The sequence below is a fragment of the Dendrobates tinctorius genome, unplaced genomic scaffold (genome assembly GCF_039654945.1).
Source record: "Dendrobates tinctorius isolate UK_male_01 unplaced genomic scaffold, ASM3965494v1 ptg000011l, whole genome shotgun sequence".
NCBI lineage: Eukaryota > Metazoa > Chordata > Amphibia > Anura > Dendrobatidae > Dendrobates > Dendrobates tinctorius.
Window position 1 is genome coordinate 117,367,249 of NW_027361679.1, and position 27,310 is coordinate 117,394,558.

The 27,310-nt window shown below is 43.5% G+C and overlaps 1 protein-coding gene across 3 annotated transcripts in view; it reads left to right on the forward strand.

Annotated features, from left to right (window-relative positions):
* Window positions 1-27,310, forward strand: part of SLC39A3 (solute carrier family 39 member 3) — a 131,080-nt gene that overhangs the window by 12,780 nt on the left and 90,990 nt on the right. For 2 of the 3 annotated variants that reach the window (XM_073546792.1, XM_073546786.1), the window contains exon 3: window positions 2,187-6,017. In XM_073546792.1, coding sequence (XP_073402893.1) covers window positions 2,187-2,924 — 738 coding nt within the window. In that variant the 3' untranslated portion in view covers window positions 2,925-6,017. Of the gene's footprint in view, window positions 1-2,186; window positions 6,018-27,310 lie in introns of those variants that run through there. The other variant, XM_073546800.1, reaches the window with a different exon arrangement.

Below are 27,310 nucleotides of genomic sequence, written 5' to 3' on the forward strand. Positions count from 1 at the left end.
TAGTGTGCAGCAGGACTGGGCATGGTGGTGGCCGTATAGTGGTATGCAGCAGAACTCTGTATTGAGGTAAAGCGTGTAAGTGGTGGCACTGTTGGAAATGCCACGTGTGGCTGCTGGTAGTACCGAGTCTGCAGCATATCTTGAACGTAAGCAGCATTGCAGGCATGCATCACATTCAGCTGGAGATCAGGCTTAAGGTGTTCCGACATGCCCCGCTTGATCGCAGAAAAAAAAAATGGTGTGCCGGTCTCTGGAGGTCTGCTTCCAGATGGTCAGCAACCTGGAAAAGTGTGTCAATATGGGCCAAACCACTTTCCAGTCTATCTCCCACCGCCTTCAGGCTATTCTGGAAGATCGATCTCAAGTGAAGAAACTCTGGCATGAGTGTCCTGTCCGAGGCCTTCTGGCGCTGGCGGGAAGACCCAGCAAAAAGAGGCAGAGGCCTGGGACAAGGGAACACCAGATGGACCTGCTGTCTGTTCTCCAGCCTGTGACGCCGGTCCACTTGCTGCATCGCTGGTGGATGGCTGGGACTGCTTCGAGACTGTTCGCTGAAGGACCGCTCCAGAGGACGATCCAGATTCGAGGGTGCTGCTCCAGGTTCTGTGAAAAGAATAGGGAAACACTACTACCAAAAAATAACAATTGTACAAGCGCCAACTCCTGTATAATAGAAAAATTCAGTAGATTTGGGAATACAACACAAAAATAGGAAATCTGAAAGTAAATACCGGCGCTCCACTTAATGCAAACTAGAGATGCAGGCGCTGAGACAGCCTCTGTGCTAGTGGCTGTCAAGAAAGAAATTTGCAGGAGGAGGACAAAAGAGCACCGCGCTAGAGTTGTAAAAGTCTCAAAAGTAGTGACTAAAGATCAAGGAGGTATAACAAGTGGATGAGAGATTCGTTTGCCTACCTTATAAGGATTGAATGGTCCAGTGTAAGTAAAGTGATCCTATGAAGGAGATTCCTGATCCACCAAAAGATCCATAGAAGTGGCTGCAGCAGAGGATTCTATGCACTGGAGCAGAGGGGTGGGAGCCAGTGAATTTGTAGGTACTGGCGATAGACACCAGCGGCACAAAGAGAGTGCTGTACACTCCAGGCAGAGGACAAGTTGGGACAGGGGAGCGTCCCCCCCAGAGATAGTGGGGCCCACCTGAACCTCACCAAGAGTGGAGGCGCGCGTCGTGCACCGGCCGAGAGACGCCGCTGACAGTGCCGAGGTGTCAGGGGGCTTTGTCTGGGTGTCGTCACCCAGAGCAGGGAATTGAACACGGGGAACGGAGGCTGGTAGAGGCCAATCGCCTATGCGTTTCGAAGGTGCCTGACGAAGAAGGTCCGTGCACCTTCGAAACGCGTAGGCGATTGGTCTCTCCCAGCCTCCGTTCTGTAGTGGCCTTCTATGAACCCTGACCTAAATCCTATTGAGCATCTTTGGAAAGAGTTGAAACATGCCGCCTGGAAAAGGCAACCTTCAAACACGAGACAACTGGAGCAGTTTGCTCTTGAGGAGTGGGCAAAAATACCTGTCGAGAGGTGCAGAAGTCTCATTGAGAATTACAGAAATTGTTTGATTGCAGTGATTTCCTCAAAAGGTTGTGCAACAAAATATTAAGTTAAGGCTACCATCATTTCTGTCCAGGCCTATTTCATGAGTTTTATTTTTTTTTTTAAATTCTGTAGAAGCATGGTTGAAAAGCAATGTCTGACTTTCATTTGTTCATTTTCATAGATTTTTGATTTTACTTTTGTCAGATTCAAGTTATTTCTGTGACCATTGTGGGTTTTTCTGTCATTAAACGAGGAGTACCAACAATTTTGACGTGTGTACATATAGACTGCTCAGGAGGGATGATCTCTCTGGCAGATTCCCATAAAATAGAAAAAAGTACTGACTGTAGACAGCTACAATGCTTATATGTTGATGAAAAGTCACAATATACTCCAGATGCACAAATTAAAAATAGAGCTTCTGAGCACTATGATTGGCTGCAGTGGTGATATCATACATAGTGACTGTAACCACTGCAGCAACCAGAGTATATGCCAAGTGACAGTATTGGCTCTGGTTGTTGTTTTATTGGTCTGCAAGACAAACAAACCCTTTAACCTGAAAGGAATTGTATTACTTGTTATCTGTAACTTCGTAATAGAATTTGAAAAATGGTTGTTATTTTTTTCTAGTTTGAAGAGGTTCTGAAGATGAGCAACATCAGCACAGATTATCCCCTGGCAGAGACTGTGATGCTGGTTGGATTTTTCGTCACTGTATTTGTGGAGCAAGCTATTCTAACATTCAAGAAAGAGAAGCCTTCTTTCATTAACATGGAAACATTTAATGCAGGCTCTGATGCCGGCAGTGACTCTGAATATGAAAGCCCCTTCATATCTTCTAAAAGAGGGCACAGTTTATATGAAGTTGGCCACAGCCATCACTCTCATGGCTTAAATATTCAAGAGCTATCCAATTCAAGTCCTCTTCGACTCTTCAGCTTGGTATTTGCACTCTCTGCCCACTCCATCTTTGAAGGCCTGGCACTTGGTCTTCAGGAGCAAGGTGATAAAGTGCTAAGTCTTTTTATTGGGGTTGTTATTCATGAAACATTAGTTGCAGTAGCCCTTGGAGTCAGCATGGCCAAGGTAAATATTGTGCTTCGAGATGCTGCGAAGATGGCCATAATAGTGAGCATCATGATTCCCATTGGCATCGCCATAGGCATGGCAATTCAGAGTGCCCAAAACCTGGCCAGCAGTATTACCTCTGCTTTGTTGCAGGGCATTGCAGGAGGAACATTTCTGTTTGTTACATTTTTTGAAATTTTGGTGAAGGAACTAGAGGAGAAACATGACCGATTATTAAAAGTCCTTTTCCTGGTTCTTGGGTACACCGTTCTAGCAGGACTTGTATTTTTCAAATGGTGATTGAAGAAGGAATGTAGTTCTAAAATATATTTCTATGTGCACATACATTACATGAATTATATTCTAAAAATAGTTATTGTTAACGTCTTCTGTGACAGGCTCGGTGGAATGTGGACTTGAGGGGCGAAAGGGGATCCAAGCTCTGAGGGGATTGTGCAAAACTGTCTAGACTGTTCTGGTTGATTTTTATTTTCTAGGAAATAAGTGGTCAGATTGTAGCCGTGAGGTTATTGATGATGGCCTGTACTTTAGGGTTCAGGAGGGAGTGGAAAGTTTTGGAAGAGTCGTCTTTGGATTCTTAGCTAGTGATGTGATGAGGGTGGTGACATAAACTCCTTTGGCCAGATGCAGAGCAGAGTGATAAGGTTTGAGCATGGCTCTCTAGCAGGGCTGTGGAGTCGGTAAGCCAAACCTGCGACTCCAACTCCTCAATTTCCCTTCCTACGACTCCGACTCCCACATATATTGCTTATATTTAAGTGAAAAATTTATTGTAGTACAATGTGAACATCAGACATTTAATCATTTTTATGATACAATAATCAAGACATTTAGATAGAACATAATATATTTATTGGAATACAACTTTAGAACACAAACTGTAATAAATTGTAAATATGTAATACACTATGTAATATCGAAAATATATATATATATATATATATATATATATATATAACACTATGTAATAAACTATGTAAGTGGCAAAAATCAGTTTTCAACAAAAACATACTAAATAACATTTGTGCAGTCTATGAATTTGTTCTAAGAAATAGAATTGCCTCCATCAGATCCTCCTTCATAGATGACCTCAAATCTGACCTGATAATTTTAAGGCCAGAGAACAACCTCTGTACAGTAACTTTGGTTGGAGGCAAAGCCGTAACCACATGAGCAACATCTCTAACAATTTCCAGGTATAAAGGAATTGCCTCATGCACAGTTCGTTTTGATGAACGATTGAATTTTTCTATTTGAGAGCAAGTGAAACATTTTGCTGAAATATGGTCAATCTGCTTGCTATAGGAGACGGAGTGAAATCTTTTTCCTTGCGGCAACGCTTTGCCTGCTCCATATCATCCAAATACTTGTCAAAGTCAAACTCCTCATCTGATGAGGATGAAGATATGGCAGAAGTAGAACTGTCAGGACCTAAGTCCTCTTGCGCCTGGCAGTCCTCCTGTAGGCCACTCATCCTAACTGCTACCTCAGTCAGAGCTTCTTTTCCTTTAGTAAGCTGTTGATCATCAAGCAGTATACGATGACTGGAGTCCACATAAACAGCTGCCAGAAAAATTTTATTTTCCAATAGCTGTGTCTCTCTCCATTTCATTGAAGCAGAAATGCCATCTGCGATTAAATCTCCTCTTTGGGACAGGCAAGATAGCAAGTTCCTCCACTCCCTTATGAAAATGCCAGGAGTTAAATCTTCAACTTGTAATTTTTTAGTCACGATAAATAGGTGATTATGCAGTTCCTTCAATTCAGCCACCTGTGTCCATTGACCTTCATTTAGGGTTACCTGAGGGTTCGCCATATCTATAAGAAACGGTTTTAGCCAGGATCAAAACTAGGGGGGGGGCAGAACCTCATACTGTTCCACAGAATCTCATACTGCACACCTCAGCTGCTGCAGAACCTTATACTACACACCCCTACACTTGAAAATAAAGCCTGCACCTTAAGATGTGATGAATGCAGTCTATTTATTCCAACTATCAACTGATGTTGATGTGTTACTGAAGACGAGCAATGCCTGTCCTGGGCGTCCTTTTGGGCAGCTATGAGGTGTACCTGACTGGTGCTAATTTGATAGAGCAGATTTCTAATCTGCTTTTGCTATTGAAAACATCTATGAGCTTCAAAACCTTTCAGATGATGCGATTTTTAAAAAAGCTGATCTGCTTTTGCAGCTGAAAAACGTATCCTCAAAAAAACGCAGCAAAAACGCTGTGTGTGAATGTAGCCTTAGACCAGGAATAGAACAGCCATTTATAGGACATTTCATAACTTTCCCAAATTCCTATGAAAAATTATTCAGCACATTCTGCATTGAACTACTGTACCCAATTTATTATATATTTTAGTAGTCGGACCATTTTATACCGACTCCACCAAAATGAGCTCCGACTCCACAGCCCTGCTCTCTAGTTGTAACTCTTAAGGTATGTGCAGTCATTCAATATTAAGCAGTACTTTGGATGCAGCACATGTCCGCTGCGTCCAAAGCGCTGCCGGCTTTTGAACGCAGATGGTTCTGCATGTTTTCATTGAACCGTACAGATTCACCGTGTCCTATACACTGTATTGGTGATATTTATCTTGAGGAGACTCGCGTCTCCGCAAGATAAATAGATATGCTGCGGTCTGGAAAGATGTGGCGCACGTCCGTCTCCACAGGGAAGCTGCGGGTGTCTGAGCGCACATAGCGGACATGGGATTTAATGAAATCCCATTCACTATGCTGTAACATCTGGACGCTGCGGATGTATGCAGCGTCTAACCTGCAGCGTTTACTAATCGTGAGAACATACCCTTATTTCTTCTATAAATTCCTTGGTCTAGTCATAAAGGACATATATGTATACCATTGAACGTATGTCTAATATTATACTACAGTGTAAAAATGTAAGTGTACTTGGTCTTATATGGTGAGTTTCTCTGCAACACTCTGAAGACACCATATGCTCTCTATGAACATTACTTTCAATGGGTAAATCCTGCCCTTGTGGTGTGATGATGCACTCGGGTGCATGGCTTCTTGCAGACCAGAACAATGACAGGTCCTGCACATGTGTGTCCATTGCATGACTGTGGATAGACTTTTATCCCCCATAGAATAACATAAAGCAGACCACATATGTGGAAAAGAAATGATACAGAAACTATATTAGAAAAGTGTGTAAGAATTTATCTGAGCCTGCAATAACCCTTCTTTGTTATACCTATTATCAAATTGGAGGCATTTTTTTAAAGCAGTGGTCCCCATCATTTCTTACCTTGAGAGCCACGTTCTGCTTTGATAGGTGGTCACGAGCCACATTCAGTGAGACCCCTACTACTTACACCACAGTGACATTAAGAGCTCCACGGTCCCTATGTAATTACAGCCACCACTTCCCTGGTGAAAACCTTGTGCCATATTGGCGGTATGCTTCCATCCAGGCATTTCCACATTCACCACTTCTATCTCGCAATTGCCGTCCCCCTACCTTGCTTTATGTGGATGAGATGTCTCCTCTCCACATGGCACCGCCAGTCCCACTCCTGCGCAGGTGTAATTTGCTTTGCCCTGCTGAGGACAGAACACAGTCCCGTAATGGGTATGCACCGTATGATGGGATTATACAAGGTATTTTTTATATGCCGTGAAGTTTAGGGACTTATATACAAGTTACTGCCGTAAAAGAGATGTTCTATCTGGTGGCTGTAGTAGTATGTATGTAGTGTAATCTGCACGTGCTCAAATACTTACTGATGACCATCTTCTCCTTTCTACAGCTCGCTTCCAATCTTCTGAACCACATGACTATTATTATACATTTATATAGCGCCATTTCCAGTAGTCGAGGCGGGAGATAAGGGCGTGCACTAGTGTTTTTGTGGTTTCATGGTTGAGGAATGAGCGGATCCGGGAAATATTTTTGAGTTTGAGGCAGCAGGAGGAGGCGAGGGCTTGGATATGTGGTTTGAAAGAGAGGGCAGAGTCGCAGATCACCCCAAAGCACCGAGCGTGCGGGACTGGGGAAAGAGCAACATTGAAAAAGCAATGTTAAATCATGAAAGGCCAGATGTGCGTCTCATAGGTTTATGTTGGGAAAGCAGGGCCAGGTTTAGTACAAATGTCTGCAGATGGTCTATGTGACTGCAGACTTGTGAATCCTCACATCATGCACAGCACACGCTCTCCAAATTCTCAGGTGCCAGTGTCTGGCGTGGGCAGTCATGTGACTGCAAGTATGTCTTCCTGCCACATTCCAACTAGACGTGCACAGCTTTGCTCAATTCACTCGTACTGAGCGAGGCCGCGCGCACCTAGCCATAATGTGGCCAAGAGTATTCTTACCACATAGTGAGATGAGATGCAGGGAGAGGGGGCGAAGGAGCTTACCACGCTGAGAATGTGTAGCTGGAAATTAGGATCGGCGTTCCGCCTGAGGTGGTTGTTTCCACTGATAATGACAGAAAGGTAAACGAAAAAATGGGGAAAGATTCCGGAACAACCATCCAGGGATAAAATGGATTCTTTAGTCAAACGTAGTTAAAACATTAAAAGGCGAGGCCTCGTATCTGATGCGTTTCAAGTGTATACACAACTTTAGTCATAGGCTAACTATGACCAAGGGTGTGTATACACCTGAAAAGCGTCAGGTAGCATTCCTCGCCTTTTAATGTTTTAACTACGTTTGAATAAAGAATCCATTTTATCCCTGGATGGTTGTTCCGGAATCTTTCCCCATTTTTCCGTCTATTCTTCTCGCATACTTGCGGTCACATGACATCCTGGCATCGGAGCATCCTGACGGCATTTACTTTGCATGATGTGAGAATTCACAAGTCTGCAGTCAGTGACTTCAGACTTTTGTGCCAAACCTGGATAACCGCTTTAAGGAATACTTTTATTTTCTGAGAGTATTTCTTTTAAGAGGCTTGTCCAGCTGATAATGTATTATTTTCAAAAGGTTTGACATAAAAAAAAATTTAAGTATAGTAAGAACAAAAACAACAACAAAAATCTGACAGCGTTTTGACCGTATCATTTTCATGTCCTCAATATTTTGCAGATTTTCTTTAAATACAATATTTGTAATTATTTTTAACACAAATTGTTATTTATTTATTTATTTTTTTAAGCTTTCTGTGATCTAAATTCAATAGCCATAAAAATTGTCCTCATTGTAAGGCCTCTTTCACATGTCATTGTCTCTGGTGCGAGTGGTGAGTTTTCACACCTACCAGAGACACTTGCACAGGTAGACTCATTCAGATGAATAGGTTTGTGTACATGTTAGTGTTTTTCCACAGGCCGTGGGCAAAACGCGCTGACATGTCGTTTTTTTTTTTATTTTTTTTTTTTTTTACGGGCACTGTTTCCAAACGTGCTCACGGATGATACACAGATGACATGCCAAATTTATCCATGTCTGTTAATGGTCGCTGGGGCTAAACCATGTTTAAAGTAGTTCTGTGCACAATTCTTTATTCCTCCACCGACTTCTCCGTACTCTCAGCCATATGTATACTTCATGAAGTCCCAAATGTCCAAGTATATCTGAAGGCCTGATTATTTGTTTCTATTATTCATAATCCTAAGAGTGGGATGGTCTGAACACGATTATGCCCAGATTGTAAAAGGTTGACGCAAGAAGAGGACAAATCAGTCAAAACCTTGTCAAAATTCTATACATGCTATATGTTTAAGACAATGATAAGGAAAGCAAAGTAAAAAGGGTCATTTGCATGCCTGTTACATTTATCCTATTATTTTTGTTTGTTTTACATTGTTAGCCTGTCAAATTATTTATATTGTTGGATCATATAAGAATAAAACATGTGCCCCTAAATTCTCTTCAGGTTTGTTTCAACAGTGTTTTTGTGTAACGTGTCTTACCCAGTTATTTTTTTTTTTCTTCTCTGTTGTAATTTCTTCTTTTTTTTTACTCTTTTGTTTTTGTATGTAATTATTGGCCTTAATATTAGTTAAGCTGTAAAAAGCAGTAATGGAAGTATCCAAAGGAGGAGCCCGGCGATACTGTGTAAAACTACTTTGTTGCTGTCATCAGTGTTCTAGTCAATATTTTAGTAAAATAATTGTGATACTGTTTGGAAAGCTTTAATAGAAACTCAGAAGGTTTCACACGTTTGGCAGTGTTCATCAGTCAATCGATCAGAGGCAAGAGCACTCAAGCAGTGTCTATTATTGCTAGGCTTGTCTGCTCTCAGATGCCCAGTCACAAGTCTTTGCTACAACCACAGAGATATGAAAAGGGGCACGGCTTTACATTACCTAAGGGAGAAGATGTTTTAATTGGAATCAAAGTATTTTAGTTGGGAATAACAAGGTAAAAAATCATGGAAACTGTTGATTTCCTTGAAAACTGGTTCTTCCCAACACTCTCTCTGCCTTGTGTAACAAAGAAAGCTTAACACCCTGTGTTATTGGTTTTAGGAATAAAACTTATAATGCTAATTTAAAATTAGCGATGCGCAAGTATACTCGTTACTCGGGTTTCCGAGGAATGCCTAACAAACAGGCAATCCCCACATATATTCAGCCTGTCTAGCAGCTGCAAATCATGTAGCTGCGGCGACAAAAGCGAAATCTCCGAGCACGCCAAAATACTCGATCACCCAAGCATGCTTGGAGAAACCCGAGTAACGAGTATACTCGCATATCACTGTTTAAAATATTAAACTATGTGGCTGGCCGCCCAGAGGTTATATAGTCAGCATGTGGATACTAAATCTAAGCGTAAACCATTCTTTACCCGTCAATCTTTCTTTGAATTGGGGAGCCAGACGGGCAAATTTTTGGCCTATCTGGTGCGCCAACATAGCACCTCTAATACAATATTACAGATTCGTAGGGCGGATGGTCTATTGGTGTCTTCGACCGAGGAGATTCTTGGCTGTTTTCATGACTACTACAGGTCACTATATGAATCTAAAACTGACTTTGACACTTTGGGGTGCTTAGATTATTTGTCAGATGTGTCATTCCCCACATTAGATCCTGAGCAGCGAGCCCTTATGGACGCTGTGTTCACCGCAGAGGAGATTGAAAATGCCATGACAGACATGGCTTCCGGACAGACATAGGGTTACCTATTGAATTATATCGGAAATACCGGGATATATTGACGCCACTTTTGGTGAAAGTATTTCAGGGAATTTGGGAAGGGAATTCTATGCCTGAGTCCTTTTGAGGCTAACATCATAGTGCTTTGGAAGGAGGGGAAGGACCCTTTGGAATGTGGATCCTATCGTCCGATCTCATTAGTGAATGTGGACTATAAAATTTTTTACCAAGATCCTAGCTACTAGACTGAATTCAATTATATTGAACCTTATACATCCTGATCAAATGGGCTTTATGCCTGGTAAAAGTACTTCCATCAATATCAGACGAGTCCAGTCAATAATCCAATATAGTTCCCTAATGCCAGACAACAAATGGGCATTGGCATCGTTAGATGCTGCCAAGGCTTTTGACTCTCTTGAGTGGCCTTTCCTCTCCGCATGCTTGCAAAGATATGGCTTTGGCAATAAATTTATAACATGGATCAAAATATTGTATATGAAACCCAAGGCCCGTATTATAGTAAATAACTCTATATCTGAATCTTTCTCATTACATAGGGGTACTCGTCAAGGCTGTCCTCTCTCTCCCCGGCCCTCTTCGCCCTTGTGATTGAGGCACTAGCAATACGTATAAGGTCCTCCCCTAACATCAAAGGCATAGATATAGCAGATCGGGTGGACACCATAGGCCTATATGCCGACGACATGGTGATATTCTTGAATGAAGCAGAAGAAACTTTGCCACAGGTGATATCCCTTATAGATAGATTCAGTAAATATTCAGGTTTACATATAAATTGGGAGAAGTCTGCCCTGTTGCCCTTTTCCCATGCGCCGATGCCCCAGCTGGAGGCTATCTCCTCGCTATCGTATCTAGTTTTAAATATTTGGGCATTCACATATCTCACAATAGTACGCTTGATCTGCAACTCAATGTCCACCCACTGCTGGAACTAGCTAAAGCTAAACTTGCATCCTGGAGTAGGCTCCCATTGTCTGTGGCCGGACGCATTAATCTGATTAAAATGATACTGCTCCCTAAATTTAGCTACTCCCTTCAGCACAGTGCTGTAGTGGTGCCAAGGTCCTTTTTTTGTAAACCTCAATTCCCTGGTCACGTCCTTTATATGGGGGAAAACTAGGCCCAAACTTAAATTGTCCACTTTACAGAGACCAAAGAGGGGAGGCGGGGCGGCGCTGCCAGATTTTTTCCTATACTACTTAGCTGGGCAGGCTAAAGCATTAAGTAAATGGATGCCGGGTAATTGCCTCTCCAATTCTGAAAGTCATTTGTTTCACGCTGCACAAGTGGATTGCCCATTAGGATTTCTTGTGCTAGAGAAAACCAATGTCCCACAACTGCTACCCCTGCTCCGGCTGGCACGATCAATATGGAGGCAAGTCAAGAACGTAATTGGTTTTAAAGAATTTATAGCTGAAATACCCCTGTGGAATAATAATTATTTTCCGGAATTGCTAAATCACCCGTCCACCATTTTCTGGATTCAGTATAGCGTCTCTTCAGTGGGGGACCTGTATGACCAAGGGATCTTAAAGTCTTTTGAGCAATTACAGGCCACACATGATATTCCGAGATCTCAATTTTTTTCGCTATCTACAACTGAGATCGGCTCTTCAATCACATATGAGGGATAGGGGTCTGGGCCGCGCTATTTCATCGTTACCTCTGATAGGAATCCTTAATTCGCAGGGTCCCCAAGGTCTCGTATCCTCTTTATATACATATATGCTGTAGGTGGGGACGGAATCTGTCATAAGCTCTATTAAAAGGAAGTGGGAACGACTCATCCCTAATACGCAAAGAGAGGAGTGGGAGGAGATTCTGGAATCTCCGGTTGGAGCATCACCATCTATCAATAACAGAATGATACAATTATATATAATAAATCAATCATACTTCACTCCGATGCGACTTTTTAGGATGGGTCGACTGCAATCGTCAGAATGTTTGCGATGTCACTTGCCAGATGCGGATTTTATTCACATGGTGTGGCAATGTCCCATTATCCTGCATTACTGGAAAGAGGTTACGTCACTACTGACATCCTTGGTACAAACTCCAGTCCCTCTAGAGCCATTGGTCTGTTTGTTTAGGGTTTGGGAGGAGGAGATTTGGGATCGCTATACTGGGGTCTTCCTGCGTGAAACACTGTTTATGGCGCAGAAGGTACTGGCACTGCGGTGGATGGGGGATTCATGTCCTTCCTTTAGATTTTGTGTTAATTTGATAAATTCGATTGTTCCATATGAACACACGTTATACCAAAATAGGGGATGCCCGGGTAAATTTGAAAAAATTTGGGAGAAGTGGAATTCCTCTCATCTTACTCTGCAAGGTTGAGACATCACATACGACATAATGATATAGGAGACCAGGCTGCGGAAATAGTAGACACTAGTTGATGTAGTTGTAGTTTAGGAATTTTAGTTAGACTTTATTTCCGAATGATATTACAAGGCTTGTGAAATTTGATATACATGCTGGAAAATGTATAGCCAATTATTCTTTATGTACGTTTGAAAGGATATGTACATATTGCCTTGTTTATCTACAAGAATGTGCAATTTCTTTGATTTATATTTTGCAATGGACAGAAACGTATGCTATGTATAATGTTTATCATAAGCCATTTTGTATGTTGTACATTCTGTGTCCTGAGGTTCAATAAACGAATTTAAAAAAAAAATTAAATTATCAGAGATATAAATTGTCTAAATACTAATCAAAGCAAACTATAAATACCATAGCAACTGTATTGTCTATATCAGTGGTCCCCAACTTTTCTGATCTTGAGAGACACATTCAGCACTGAGAGAGGGTCGCAAGCCACATCCAGCTCCCACCACCTTCAAAGTAGTGTCAACCAAAGCCCCCCCCATTACATGTATAATAACCAAATCTTTTCCACAGAAATCACTCCAAAGCGGTACACTGAGATCCAGGGGGTCCCACAATCCCCCATTCAGTGTTCTCCCATCACACTGTCACATCCAGCTTTGAGCACCTCCTCTAACAGGAAGTACCATCCTCCAGTGTACCATACCTAAAACATCTCTAAACTCCAAGACCAGTAAATGTGCATCCACATCTGCTCTTCTGTGCAGGGCTACTCACAAAATTCGCCATTTTGAGATGTTCTCCTCATGCCTGTTTGCTAGACCTGGAGCTAATGCACCAAGCTGGCAGACAGTCACGAGCCACAATTCATGGGACCGCAAGCCACATGTGGCTCCCGAGCTACAGGTTGGGGACCCCTGGTCTATATGATGGTAATAATAGTGAAGAGACTTCTTGTAGAACTCACAATGTACATGGAAACAACCCTCCAACAAAGGGAAGGATAAAGCCTAGTTGTGAAGTAATTGATACATTTCTAGAAGGACTAGTTTTCTCAGCCTACCATTCTATAACTGGCAGAAGTGTAGTTTGTTCCCCATAGACTGCCTTTTATGATCATCCTGCCTGTTTCAATAGACACCCAAATAAAGGGGATATTGAGAAGCTGACACCAACTAAAATTGTCATCCATTGCTGTTCATGGTCAATGCTTCCCATGTCTAAGTGGCATTAGGCATTGTCCTATATCTTTTCAATGGAGGCACCAGCTGCCCAATACTCAGGCACAATTTAAAAATTTTGTAAACGCTCCTTTTTTTGTGTATGGAATATGATTCCTTTCTTCTCCAACAACCCCACTTCCCTTTTTCCTATTCTATTTACCCACCACATGGGCACATAGCGTTTTAGTCCATGACTCTATTTCAAATCCTTATTGACCGCTTTCAACCTGAGATGTTGGCTTCTCTAGCCTCATAAGACTGATTTGCTTTAAAATGGTCTTCACACTTTTATTCAGATTTTTGGTTTTCCAAGGGCATGAAGTTGAAGGAGAATAACAGAGGAATGTCATACCAGAGTTCTAAGAATAAATATCAGGACAGTCAACAGAATCTTTTCTAAAATTGGTTCTGCTACTTCTCCATTGGACTATTCTGCAGATGGTTGGAAAACTCCTGTAGGAATTGATAGCCAGTGGTGTTTTTGAAAGTGCAAGCTAGAGTTTTCATCTTTGTAAAAGATTCAGTGCCAGGGACTGTCATATTCTTGTAGAGTGGAAGCAAAAAATCTACTTCCCTCCATTAAAATACCAGGTTTTTGTCAAGGAAAAAAAACACCAAGAAGAATCATTTCAAAACTTTTTTTTATTGCGATACTTCTGGGCCATAGAACGTAATGGCGAATGCCGGCGCATGCACAATAATGATTTTATGCTTTGCCCACAGTTGGGCAAAGCATACTGCGCACGCGCGGGAGGACATTTCAATGCGCACGAGCGGCAACTCTACAGGATCTGTGATATTCACAGATCACAATATGTACAGCAAGTCGAGGAGCAGGGGGAGAGAAGGAGAATAAGCCCCACCCATCGGACAGGACCGCAGAGATTTTTTTTTGCTGTGTCTTACCGTAGTTCTATACACTATTTTGCGGTAAAAACAACAAAAATTACAGGCCCCATATTGATCAGTGTGGTATCTCCGTCAGATGCCTCTTCTATCTGTAGGCTAAAAATTGCAGGGATTGCCTGGTTGGGAAAACATGCAGCTGCGGAGACACAAACATAATCTATGAGCACGCCCAAGATACTCGGAGAACACCTGAGCATGCTCGGAAATCTCGAGTAATGAGCACACTTGCTCATCACTACACATGAGGAAAGAGACATGGCGAATCAGAAAAACTATACTTCATTTCTAATTGGAGGTATTTGCTAATATTATTACAGCAAAGAGCAAACAGATGAACGGCATACTAGGGTGCACAAATCACCACATTACCAGACGGAGCTATTTATCTGAAGTATTGCGGCATGTAATTCAGTCAGAAAACGGAGGTGCTTGCATGAAAAAACATGAATATTTCAATGTGAAGCGAAAAAAGAAATATGCAGCACTCACCGATATAGCTGAAAAACTGCGTGTTTATTTCACATAAATTCCGTCAATAGATGTGTGGACATGCAGGACGTGGAGGAATGCTAGGGGAGGGAGGTGCCGGACAACGGCCGTTTCGCGATTACTCGCTTCTACGGGTCCAGGTGAGGGGATTAGCTAAAGGTCATTCCCTTTATAGGATCACAGACCTTACTAATTAACATACATAACAAGTTGTGAAACAAACATTTACAAAAAAATATATAGTTATACAATATACAGAGTGCAAGATACTAGAAAAGAATAAATCTTTCCATATCGATTTACAAGATAATCTATATTTTTACAATATCATAGAAAGATTATAATCTAAATAACTTTACATAAAAATTTTTATATAACATTTTTTATAAAAATACTGATAGATCGATCCGGTCATTTAGTCCCAAAGGACCTTGTGCGTTCGCTTTCAGGATCCATTTTGCTTCTTGTTGCCATAAAGCTTTGTCATGGTTGCCTCCTTGAGGTGGAAAATTGACCTTTTCAATCCCTGCAAAACTCAAAATTTCTGGGTTAGCTTTATGCACATCTTGAATATGCTTAATTAATCGCAGTGAGCCCTTTCCTGATGTGATAGATCTATAGTGTTCACCAAAACGTATCGTAAGTGGTCTTATAGTTTTTCCAATATAAAAATAGCAACATGGACAAAAAATAATCTAAACCACAAATTTAGTTTGACAAGAAATGTAGTTTTGTACCTTATGTTCAATAGAGCCAAAATGTATGGCATTCCCTGTCAGGTGAAGATGACAGTATTTGCAGTGACCACATTTATAATTTCCTTTTATTGATAAATCTCGTAGCCAATTTTTTTGAGGAGGACGAAGTCTATGATGTACTAATAAATCACCTAATTTACCATCTGTGTAAGGTTTTTTCTGCATCAATGAGATGCCAGTGTTTTCTCACTGCTGCATGTATTGCTCTATCCATTGCACTATGTTTGAAACAAAAATTTAAATTTTTTTGTAGGTTTGACTACACTATTTAATTTTTTAGTCCTTTCCTTTAATAAATCCATCTGAGAATTTTTTTTACCCTTTCATATGCTTCATTTAATAAAGTCACAGGGTATCCCCTTTGCAAAAAACGTTTCAGCTCAGAAATTTGTTCATTAAAAATGGTGTCATCATTATTCAGTTTTCTTACTTTTAGCATTTGACTATATGGAAGTCCCTTTTTAGTGTGTAATGGGTGAGCGCTCTTATAATGTAAGTAATTATTTGTTGCGGTTTCTTTTCTAAACACTTCTGTTTTTAAAGAGCCATTTTTTTTTTTATTTTAAATTTGACATCAAGAAAATCTATTGTGTTTCCCCCAAATGAAAATGTGAAGCGCATGTTGTCACTGTTCACATTGTTCAGGTATTTCACAAAATCTGCAAATTCTTCCTGAGAACCCCCCCAGATAATAAAAATATCCACAAAGTGAAAGTATGCTTGTAAATGTTTTAAGTGTGGATTTAGGGCTGTTTTATATAAAAACTCTTCAAATCGTGCTAGATAAAATTTGCATAAACACAAGAGACTGGCGTGCCCATTGCTGTGCCCACCCTTTGTATATAACATTTATCCAGAAATTTGAAGGCATTATGTGTCAAAACATAATCGAGTGACTCGATAATAAAGGAAATAAAATCCTGTGATTGGTTTGTGTTATGTAAAATCTCCTTTATTGCTGCTATGCCTTTATCATGGGGGATACGGGTATATAGACTCTCAACATCAATAGATGCAAGGGAGAAATGTGGTTGCCAATGAGAATCTTTCAATTTTTTCAATAAATCTCCCGAGTCTTTTACAAAGGATGGCACAGCTTTTAGTAAAGGTTTTAGTAGCCAGTCTAAGTATTGTGAAAGTGGTTCAGTCAAAGAGTTTTTCCCTGAAATTATAGGGCGACCCGGAGGCTCTTTTAAAGACTTGTGCACTTTTGGCACACTATACCAATAGGGAATTTCTGGGTATTCTGGAAAGAGTTTTTCTGCTCTCTTTTTTATAATATCCCCAATTGAACATACTTTCTTAAGAGATCTTAATTTGTCATATTTATGCAAAGGGTTGTCATTTAGCATACAGTAGGTATTACTATCATTCAAGTGATTTAGGGCATCTTGTATATAGTATATCTTATCCAAAAGAACCAAATTTCCTCCTTTATCAGATCTCCTGAATACAGTATCACTCCATCCCTTCATTTCTTGCAAAGCTTTCATCTCAGATGCTTTCAAAATTTTTTCTGACATGGGATAGAGTAAAGCTTCTACATCCTTGATGACCATATCATGGAAGAGATTGATACTGTTCCCAGGAGATATAGGAGGCATGAAATTTGATTTTATTCCTCCTTTAAAAGGTATTGGTATTTCTTCGTTGGAATTAACTGATTCCAGGGAGAAATCTGGCTCAGTTATACTCATTAACATTTCAACATCACTTAAAAATTGTCTGGGATAGATATCTGAATTTAACAAAGCCTAAAGGACCAATAGTTGGAGGGTTCTCACCTTAATGTATAGGATGTAATATTATTACACCTACTACACATTGGGATAGGATCCTGGAGATGAGAATATGGCTTTAAGTCCTATTAGTTTCCATGACTGTCCTTGGTTTCACATTTGAAATATAGGATGTCAGGGATGAACATCGCTATTTATCCCCTGTATTGTGTAAATGGTCGTCAAACAATGAATATATTCTATCTATAACTGTGAAATTCCACTCCCTGTTGAGCCTCTTACCTAAAGTACACCACTTTCTTCTACTTTTTCTGGTATTTTGGTGTGAGACGGTAACAATTCTAGTGGAAGTTGTCATCAGCTTGTTACCTGATCTATTGGAGGAGGGGTGCGTTAGGGCTTCTGCTACTTCAGTCTCTGACCCATGTGTTTGCTTGAGGGGTGCAGGCGGGGGGCGCCAGCAACTTCATCTCCCTAGGTCACCAAAATACCTTGTCCCGACCCTGGCTGAATGGCACACGCACACCCATTCTACCTGACTCAGTGACATCACAAGTCCCAGACAAGAGAACGGCTTGTTCCATAGATTACTTTGACATAATGTGTTTTTTCTCTCTGTGGATTTTTATTATCACGAAAAATGCTTTTTCATCTTTATTTTTTCTTTTGCGAAACCCCTGCATTGATTTTTGTGAAGAAATAAAAAGTACAGGCCTAATTCCTTTGTGTGCCTGCTCTGGCAACAAGCAGCTAGGTAATTGCATCTCTGAAAGGATGTATAACCATCCGGGAATAGAGGAATCATCAGACAGCTTAGGTGCATTCAATACAAGCAAATGATCTCCCTCCTCACGAGTGCGAGGAGGCCTGCGAGCCCTTATAGCACAGTGCACATCAGTTCTGGTAACTGTCAATGCCACAACTAGCCAGCCCAGAGCGGAGCCAGTCTAGTGAGTGACCATTTCCTGAAATAGAAAATAACTAGTGATGAGCGAGCATACTCGTTGCTCGGGTCTCCCCGTATTTTGGTGTGCTCGGAGATTGTTGTCATCGCTTCAGCTGCATGATTTGCGACTGCTAGACAGCTTGAATACATGTGTGGAATGCCTGTTTGTTAGGGAATTTCCACATGTATTCAGCCTGTGTACAAGTCGCAAATCATGCTGCTGAGACAACGAAACCTAGAGTAAATCTCCGAGCACGCCAAAATACTCAGAGATCACCCTTCTTATCTCCTCTTCCTACAATCGCATACAAGATTTCTCCTGTAAATCCCCTCACTCTGGAACTCTCTACCACAACATATCAGACTCTCACCTACCATGGAAACCTTCAAAAGGAGCCTGAAGACCTACCTCTTCCGACAAGCCTACCACCTGCAGTAAAGGCCCCGTCTCACTAAGGCTACTTTCACACATCAGGTTTTCGGCGTCAGGCGCGCTCCGGCGTCGTGCCGGAATGCCGGATCCGGCAAATGTTTTGTAAAACCTGATGTGCCGGATCAGGTTTTCTGCCGGATCCGTCTTGTTCTTGACAGACAAAACCGGATCCGTCTCATCCGGTTCATCCGTTTTTCGACGGATTACGCCGGATCCGGTTTTTAAAATTGACCCTTGTGGCCTTCCGAACGGGATTGGCTACTGGAAAACTATATATAGCATGTTCCTACAGCCCTTCTTTGACAGGTTGTCGAGGAGAAAGTGCAGGTTGGAGAGAAGAGCAAGTTACTGGCGAAGATGGATGTTGTCATTGGAAATATTACCACTAGAAGTTCTGTGACGGTTTCAGTAATGAGGGACAATTTTGCACTATACTTTGTCACCTCAAGGCAGAGTACACTGGCAGGATGACAGAGTGTGAAAGATTTGTGCCCTAACCAAACTTGTGTACCTTCTGTACCAACAGTATATACCTTTGCCAACCAAAGTTGGCTATCTTGTCATGGTCTCTATTTTTAGCTTTAGGCCACAGGTGTGTACCTGGTTGTGTTTTATGCAAAGTATTTCACCTTTTAACAAAAGTTGTGTACATTGGTAGGAAATCACCAACAATAAACACAACTTTTCAGGTGAAATACTTTGCTTCAAACACAACCAGGAAAACAACTGTGGCAAAAAGCTAAAATTTACCCACAGTTATATACCTGGTTTTGAATACCTTTTTACCTTTTAAATACCCTGTATTTAACCTTTTTTTTAAACATATTTCGCCGCAGAAAGAAATGACAGACAACCAGTGTAAACAATAATTTAACTTTTATTTAAAATATTTTTTTTTGTGTAAACTTTTTAAAGTTAAAAAAACTTTTTTAATAAAGGTTTGAAACCAACCAAATGGGAATTTTTATTACAAAAAAAACATTATAACTCAGTGTAGTGTGGGGTGGAAATACTGCTGGAGGGGCTGCGGGACACTTCGACAATGGGAGTGTGGAGAGAGGACTGGGATCGTGGTGGGGAAGGAACAGTTAGAGGTGATGGTGTGGAAAAAGCTACAGAATGGGTGGACATGTGGGAGGCAGAAGAGGTGGTGGGCGGTGGAGTGGAGGGTTGGGCAGGGACTGTAGGAGCAGATGATGTTGATGGAAAGTTGTATGGGGAAGGAGTTTGGTACGGGGAAGGAGTTTGGTACGGGGAAGGAGTTTGGTACGGGGCAGGTTGCTGGAAGTGGGGAGATGTCTGGTACTGGGGAGGTTGCTGGTACTGGGAAGGTTGCTGGTACTGGTGAGGTTGCTGGTATGTAATAGGAGGGGGAGGATGGAAAGTGGCTGGAGGGGGTGCAGATGTAATAGGAGGGGGAGGATGGAAAGTGGCTGGAGGGGGTGCAGATGTAATAGGAGGGGGAGGATGGAAAGTGGCTGGAGGGGGTGCAGGTGGAGGAACTACAGTGGTGGGAGGTGGAGGTTGGGAGGTAACCTGCTGTAGAGCACCGTGGCACGAATGCATTACATGCATCTGCTGGGTAGGAGATAGTGTTGCCATGCGCTCCACAACAGACCTGAAAAAGGTGTGGTTTGGCGAAGATCTTGCTTCTGAATGCATGGTTTGCAGAAGTGTCTTCACCTCCAGAATGCTGGAGTTGATCTGCTGAAAGCCTGCGGAGATTTGCTCTGACAAGACTTTTAGACAGTTCTGGAAAGATGCATTCAGATGCAAGAACTCTGGCGCATAACTCTTTTCCTGACCCCTCTGCCGCTGCCGCCCAGTACCCGCAGGTGTACTAGAGGTGGCAGGGGCAGAAGGGTGGGGTAAAGGGAAAGCGATCTCCTCACCAGCAGCTTCATGTAATGTAGGCGGCCATGATGCTCCTGTGCTGGTGGATGGGACAGATGGGTCGAATGTGTGGGAAGGCTGGGAAGGTGCAGATGTACCGGGGCGGTCGAAGTGTCCCTCGGTGCCGGTCTCCTCAGGGATCGCCTCAGAAGGGTCCAATCGTGCAGGCTCCCGAGTGCTGCTCACCGTGCTGTGGAATAAAGAGAAAAAAAAACAATTAAAATACTGACATGGTATGGCCCTGGCTGAAAAAAAAAAAGTTACATCTAACATTTTTTTTCACATGTGGTGTGTAATATTTACCTTCTAGTGACCATTGTTTCCCGGAGGAACGACAGGGCTTGTGCGTACTTGTACTTGCTCCTGCGTCCTCCAGATCCACTCGGGGCCCGCATCTCTTTATTGAACTCCTTTTTGAAACGATCCCTCACAGACCGCCACCGCTTCACAATTCTGTTCCCTGAAACGAGAAAGGAGTGGTTAGTATACAACATCAGTGTTTCACAAACTCCAGTCCTCATGGTCCCCAGGGGTCATGTTTTCAGGATTTCCATAGTAAATAGAAATCCTGAACACATGATCCGTGGGGACCACGAGGACTGGAGTTCGGGAAACACTGGTTTACATCAAGCAACCGGTACTGTATATACTTACGCTCTTTAATCTGGGCCCGAACATCGAGGTCCTCCCAGCGGCCCACAAGGAGCGAACAGATTTCCTCCCAGAGTCGTCGGGTAACGATAAGGTCAGCGTGGCGGCGGTCAGCCATATTCCAGAGCGGCTCCCTTTCTCTGACGAGATCGATGAGGTGGTCCACATCGAGTCCTCCATCCTCACCGTCAGAGTCGGGAGCACGCTGTGAAGGCTGTTAAAGAAAAAGACAAAAATAACATAATTAGCCTCCACAAAAGAAATGAAATAAAAAGTGCAAAAAAACAAAGCAAAAACATTTATACTTACACGCTGGTGACCGCCGCGTTGCTGTCGCCGATGACCCTGGGAGGCACTGCGAGGACCTCTTGGCCGAGCACCAGATTGGGAAGACTAGAGAAGAAAACAAAAAATGTTATGTCTTTGGATGTAGGCATTTGTTTGCTGTGTGTGGTCTGCAGAACATTGTTTTCTATGTGTTGTGTGTAGTGTGATGTTGTGTTTCTGCGTTTGATGCAAAAAACTTACCAATTGTGAGCCCACTCCAGGTGTCTGTCCACCCCTTCCTTCTTCTTCTGGGAGCTCCTCTTCATCTTGTGAATCCTGTTTTGAAATAAAAGGCAATGAATAGACATATATTACAGAGATGATGGATTTTGGAAATAAAAACTTACCGTCAAACGCTGACGATGCGAGGGAGGGCTCCCAGAAGATGATGTGCTGTCTTCCTGGTGGCCACACTCCACGCCTGTGGGTGGTGTTCCAGCTGCTGCCATTGCTGCTGCTGCTGCTGCATCTATTGGGCGGCTGTTGAATAAAGAGAAACAAAGGGCCAATGAATATCTTGATATTCAATAGCCCTAGTTTGGAGGAATGGGGGATTTGATAATTACCGTCTCTCATCTGCTGCTGGCCTCCCCTCCTCAGCATGTTCCATTTGCTGCTCCATTTGGGGTGGTGGTGGTGCTGATGGTGCTGCAGTGGTCTCCTGCCTTCTCCTGCTGCGCTTGGTTGCTTTCTTGGGTGGCATGTTGGGTGTGGCTGTGGGTCCCACTGTCTTGCTTTTATATATGTCTTGTGGGCAGAGCTACTGAGCATGCTCAGACCAAAAAAACCGGATCCGGCCACCGGATCTGGCTTTCGCCGGATCAGGCGCATTGCGGCGCTCATAGGCTTTCATTGTGTGAAAAAGACGGACGCGCCGGATCCGGCGTGTCCGGCTTTTTTGCCGGAGACAAAAAACGTTACAGTAGCCGTTTTTTCCAGACGCCGGATCGCGACACATTGCCGGATCCGCCGAAAACCGGATGAAACGCATGGCCATCCGGCGCGATCCGGCGCAAATGCAAGTCAATGGGGGGGAAACCGGATCCGGCATTGCATTTCGCCGGATCCGGTTTCTGTCAAAAGCGCCGGATCGCGCCTGACTGCGAAAACCTGATGTGTGAAAGAGGCCTAAGCGACTCACCAGCGATCCCGACACCGATATGAAGGTGTCAGGATCGCTAGTAAGTCGCTATGTGATCGCTGGTGAGCTGTCACATAGACAGCTTCACCAGCGATCAGCACAGCGATGCCGAGCGCCCGGCATCGCTGGCCATCGCTGTAAAAAATAGTATCACTGGGACCGGAGCGTGGAGAGAGGCAGGATGGCTGAACAGGACGTCGGAAGGTGAGAACAACTATATTTTTTATTTTTTTTATTATTTTTTTACACCTGATCGCTGGTCTCCCGCTGTCACACACAGCGATGCATGCTGGCCAGCGGGAGACCAGCGACCAAAGAAATGTCCAGAGGTTTCTTGCAGCGATCAGCGATACCGGCAGGGGGGCCGCTCGCTGATCGCTGTCACACACAGCAATCTCGCTGGTGAGATCGCTGTTACGTCACAAAAGTTGTGACTCAGCAGCGATCTCGCTACCGAGATTGCTTAGTGAGACGGGGCCTTAACCCTCGTTGCATCATACCGCTGCACGACCAGCTAGCTCTACCCTCACCTATTGTATCCTCACCCATCCCTTCTAGCCTGTGAGAGAGTGTAAGGAGTAAGACCGGGCTGCGGGTAGCTGTTTTGTTTCGGGTCCGGAACTGTCGGGGCTGTCTCCTCTGTTGTCCGGGGGAAAGCATAAGGGACCAGACAAACTTTGCACCAGGAAGTAGGGGGTGTGGTTAAGATGCCACAGCGCACGCGGAAGCAGTCTGTCTTGGTGAGAACAGTCAGTGCGCAGCAGGGAGGAAAGAGAGTATCGTCCCTGGAGCAGCGCTTCCGCACAGGCCGGCGTCCGTGTACCTCCGCCTCCACTAGCAGAGACAGGAGAGAGACATGCAGTGTGTCCGGTGATGACTAGAAAACAAGGTGACATAAGCTGCGAGCCCGTGAGTACAGCGCACGTGCCACCTAAGAGAGACCGGGTGCGGGACAGACGTTTGCGCCCTCACTAGCCTGACTGGGTGAGTATAATATAACGTTGTAGATAAACCCCTGATGGCGTTGGCCGCATCTTATATGCAAAAAAAATAGGTGACAGATTCCCTTTAACTTATCCTGTCAGTCGTTTCAGCTGAACGGATGATGGAGTCAACAACGGATGGCGCGATGCTTGTCTGATGAGGTCCTGTAGGTAACGATGTTCCGTCTTCTGGCAGCAGTGGTCAGTCTCCAGTACCTTCTGCTGAGCCTCTAATCCATTAATTGATGAAGCTGAGATTGGGCAAGGCACAGCACTATCCGGGCCAATATAGCCCGGCAAATGTATATTGGCTAGACAGATTCCCCTAAGGGTATGTGCACACGGTGCGGATTCTGCAGCTGCGGGTCCGCAGCAGATTTAGGTGCGTTGTACAGTACCATTGTTTTCAATGGTAAACTGGAAAACGCTGTGCACATGCTGCGGATTTTTCCGCGCGGTTTTGCTGCGGTTTACAATCCGCAGCATGTCAATTATTTTGTGCAGAAATGCTGCGGTTTCACACCTCATCCATTATGAGGTGTGAAACCGCAGGCAAATCCGCAGATTTTACTACAAAATCCGCACTACCAAAAAACTCCGTGTGCACATACCCTTAACTCAAACGAACTGCCCTTACTGAATCCATTGTCCTTTAACCCTGCATATTCTTTGTCTCTAAATTGTGCATTATATCCTTTAACTGTTTTTTTCCCCATTTAACAGTTTACCTCCCTGCGTGGAGTATTCTCCTGTTAAAGTTGTTAACCCTTGCTCTGCCTTCTGTCTGTCACTGTAACCTGCTCACATGAACCCTCGCAGGCAGGGTCCTCTCTCCTCCTATATCAGTCAGTGACTTTTGTTCAAGATTACTGTACTTGTTTTTTTATGTATACCCCTTTTCACCTTTCACCTGTTTCTTATTATGTATACCCCTAACGCTCTGATGACCACTTCCACTAGAATTGTTACCTGTTTCTCACGAAAATACAAGCAAAATTAAAAAAAAAAAGTGTATTTTAGAGGTGAAGCTCAACAGGGACAATGTTTGCATAATTAGACATGTAATCATTTATTGCTTGCAGACCATTTACTCAATACCAGGGAAAAATAGCGATATTCATTCCTGACATCCTATATTTTAAATGTCAAACTCAAGCACAGTCATGGAAACTAATATTACTTAACCCCTTTCTGCCATTTGACGTACTATCCCGTCCATGTGACCTGGGACTTAATTCACATGGACGGGATAGTATGTCATGGCATTTAATGCGACATCGCGACTTAAGTCGCGATGATCGCATTAAAATTCCGACGCCGTCTTACCTGAGGGTAGACGGCCTTGGCATCCCGAGGTTTGTCACTGCCCTTCCAGCCTCCTGAGCGCTGTGATTGGCTGTTCAATTCTGCACAGCCAATCACAGCGCTTCTCATTGCTTCAGCCAATTGGAGCGGCTGAAACGATGTCACAGGCTAGGATCGAGTACCGACGAAAAACCCGTCGGATTGGCGCAATCACCAATAGGATCGATCGCACCAATCGCAGGGCGCAGCGGCGGTATACCGCCGCTGTGCCCTGCCAGTACCGACCCGGATCGGTGCTGTAATAGCACTGATCCCAGGCCGGAGCCTAGTACAGGGCCTGCAGGAGCTGATTGGCGCGATCAATGTCATCGTTCAAAGCGCCAATCACAGGACACATCTGCGGTCACACTGGGACCACTCTGTGACCTGCTGGTGACCTGCTTAGGAGTCAAAGCTGTGAGCTGCCGATCCTTGCCATGGTCACCAGGCAGAGCAGTGATTGGTGGGATCAATGTGATCATTCGATCGCACCAATGACAGGTCACAGCAGCGGTGTGACCGCTCTGTGACCTGTCCCTGACCAGTCAGTGACCTGTCTGACTGCTCTGCAGGGGTCCTCACACTAGCTGAGGATTCCCTACAGAGCGGTCATACTGCTGGATCTCTTGCTGTGCTGGGTATTGTGGTGCCACAGCAGCCTGTAGCACAACAATCCCTGCTGAAGAAAGAACAACCCTACAATTGTAAGGGTGTGTGCACACGTAAGCGTTTTTTTTGCGGTTTTTACCGGCAAAAAATGCTTAAACGCTTACAAGAAGCATCCCATTCATTTGAATGAATTCCGCACTTTTTGTGCATATTGATGAGTTTTTTCTGTGAAAAAACGCATCGCGTAAAAAACCAGCATGATCATTAATTTCGCGGAAAAATCCGCATTTCTAACTATATTCTATGAGACTGGGGATGCTCCGGACAAAATCATGGCAAAAATCGCGGAAAAAATGCACGTTTTCTGGGAAGGAGTCCGGTTTTTTGTCAGGAATTTTTTGCATACGTGGGTACATAGCCTAACTGTTACCTGATCCCTGCTCAATCTATCTTCACCCCCCCAATCTATCTTCATCCCCCCTCCACCCCTCTTTGTGCCGCCTCCGTGTGCACATTTAGCAGCCGCCGAGCGTTGATTGGTGACGCAGTTCACCGATCAACACTCATGCTCGCTTTTTTTTCCTCAGCCCCCTTTGTGCCAACTCCGTACTCGCATCCTGCAGCAGCCAAACTTTGATAAGTGACACAGTTCACTTGTCAGAGCTTGTGCCTGCCGATTTCCTTTTTTGTTTTACCCCCCTTGCACCACACCCGTACACACTCCCAGCAGTCGCCGAACTTTGATAAGTGATGCAGTTCACTTATCAGAGCTAGGACATGCAGTTTTAGACTTTTCTTTTCACATGTATTTTTTTTCCTTTAGCTTTTTCTTTTCAGAATTATTTGCACCTATCACTAGCCCCCCTCACACCTACACATAGTTATCAATAAAGTACACACAAAGCACCATATTCACAAAAAAAAATGTCCCAACCATCACGTTCGTCCCAACAGCGCTATTAGTGAAGGAGGCATATTCTTTCCTTGCCTCCGACACCGATAGCGAGGGAGAGGATCCCACATTTTTATACTTTTCCGATTCTTTGTTCTCATCCTCTCCCTTTTCCTCCTCCTCATCTTCCTCCTCGGGTCCAGGGGAACCGCCACACAGACGCCCCAGGACAGAATATGAGGCAGTAACCGCCATTGCAGAACCTGAACCAGCGCACTCCATTGCAGATCCTGTGTGGACCTCGCCCCCCAAAAATTACGAGCCACTGATTCCTGATTTTGTGGCAGAATCAGTAATTAAGTTTGACACCACCGGCCTCACAGAAATTGACTTTTTCAAAGTTTTTTTTTCTCTGAGGATTTTATTAACCTTATAGTGGAGCAAACTAATTTGTACGCTTGTCAATTTTGGCGCAAAACTCCGATTCATCATATTCTAACTGGTCTCCTGTACACGCAGTTGAAACGATGCAGTTTTGGGGCCTGGTCCTCCACATGGGGATCCTGAAGAAGCCAGAAATTCGGCAATATTGGAGTGTTGATATTTTATACAACACTCCAGTGTTCCGAATGGTCATAGCCCGGATGCGGTTTGAGGCCATCCACAAATTCCTGCATTATACCGATAATGCACAGTGTCCCACACGAGATGACCCCAACTTTGACCGTCTGTTCAAAGTTCGGCCTGTCATCGAACACTTCAACAAAAAGTTTGCTGAAAAGTGCGTGCCCCAAACGGACATCTGCGTGGATGAGTCCTTAGTTAATTTTAAGGGCAGGCTCGGATTCCATCAGTACCTGCCCAGTAAGAGGGTCAGGTACGAATCAAA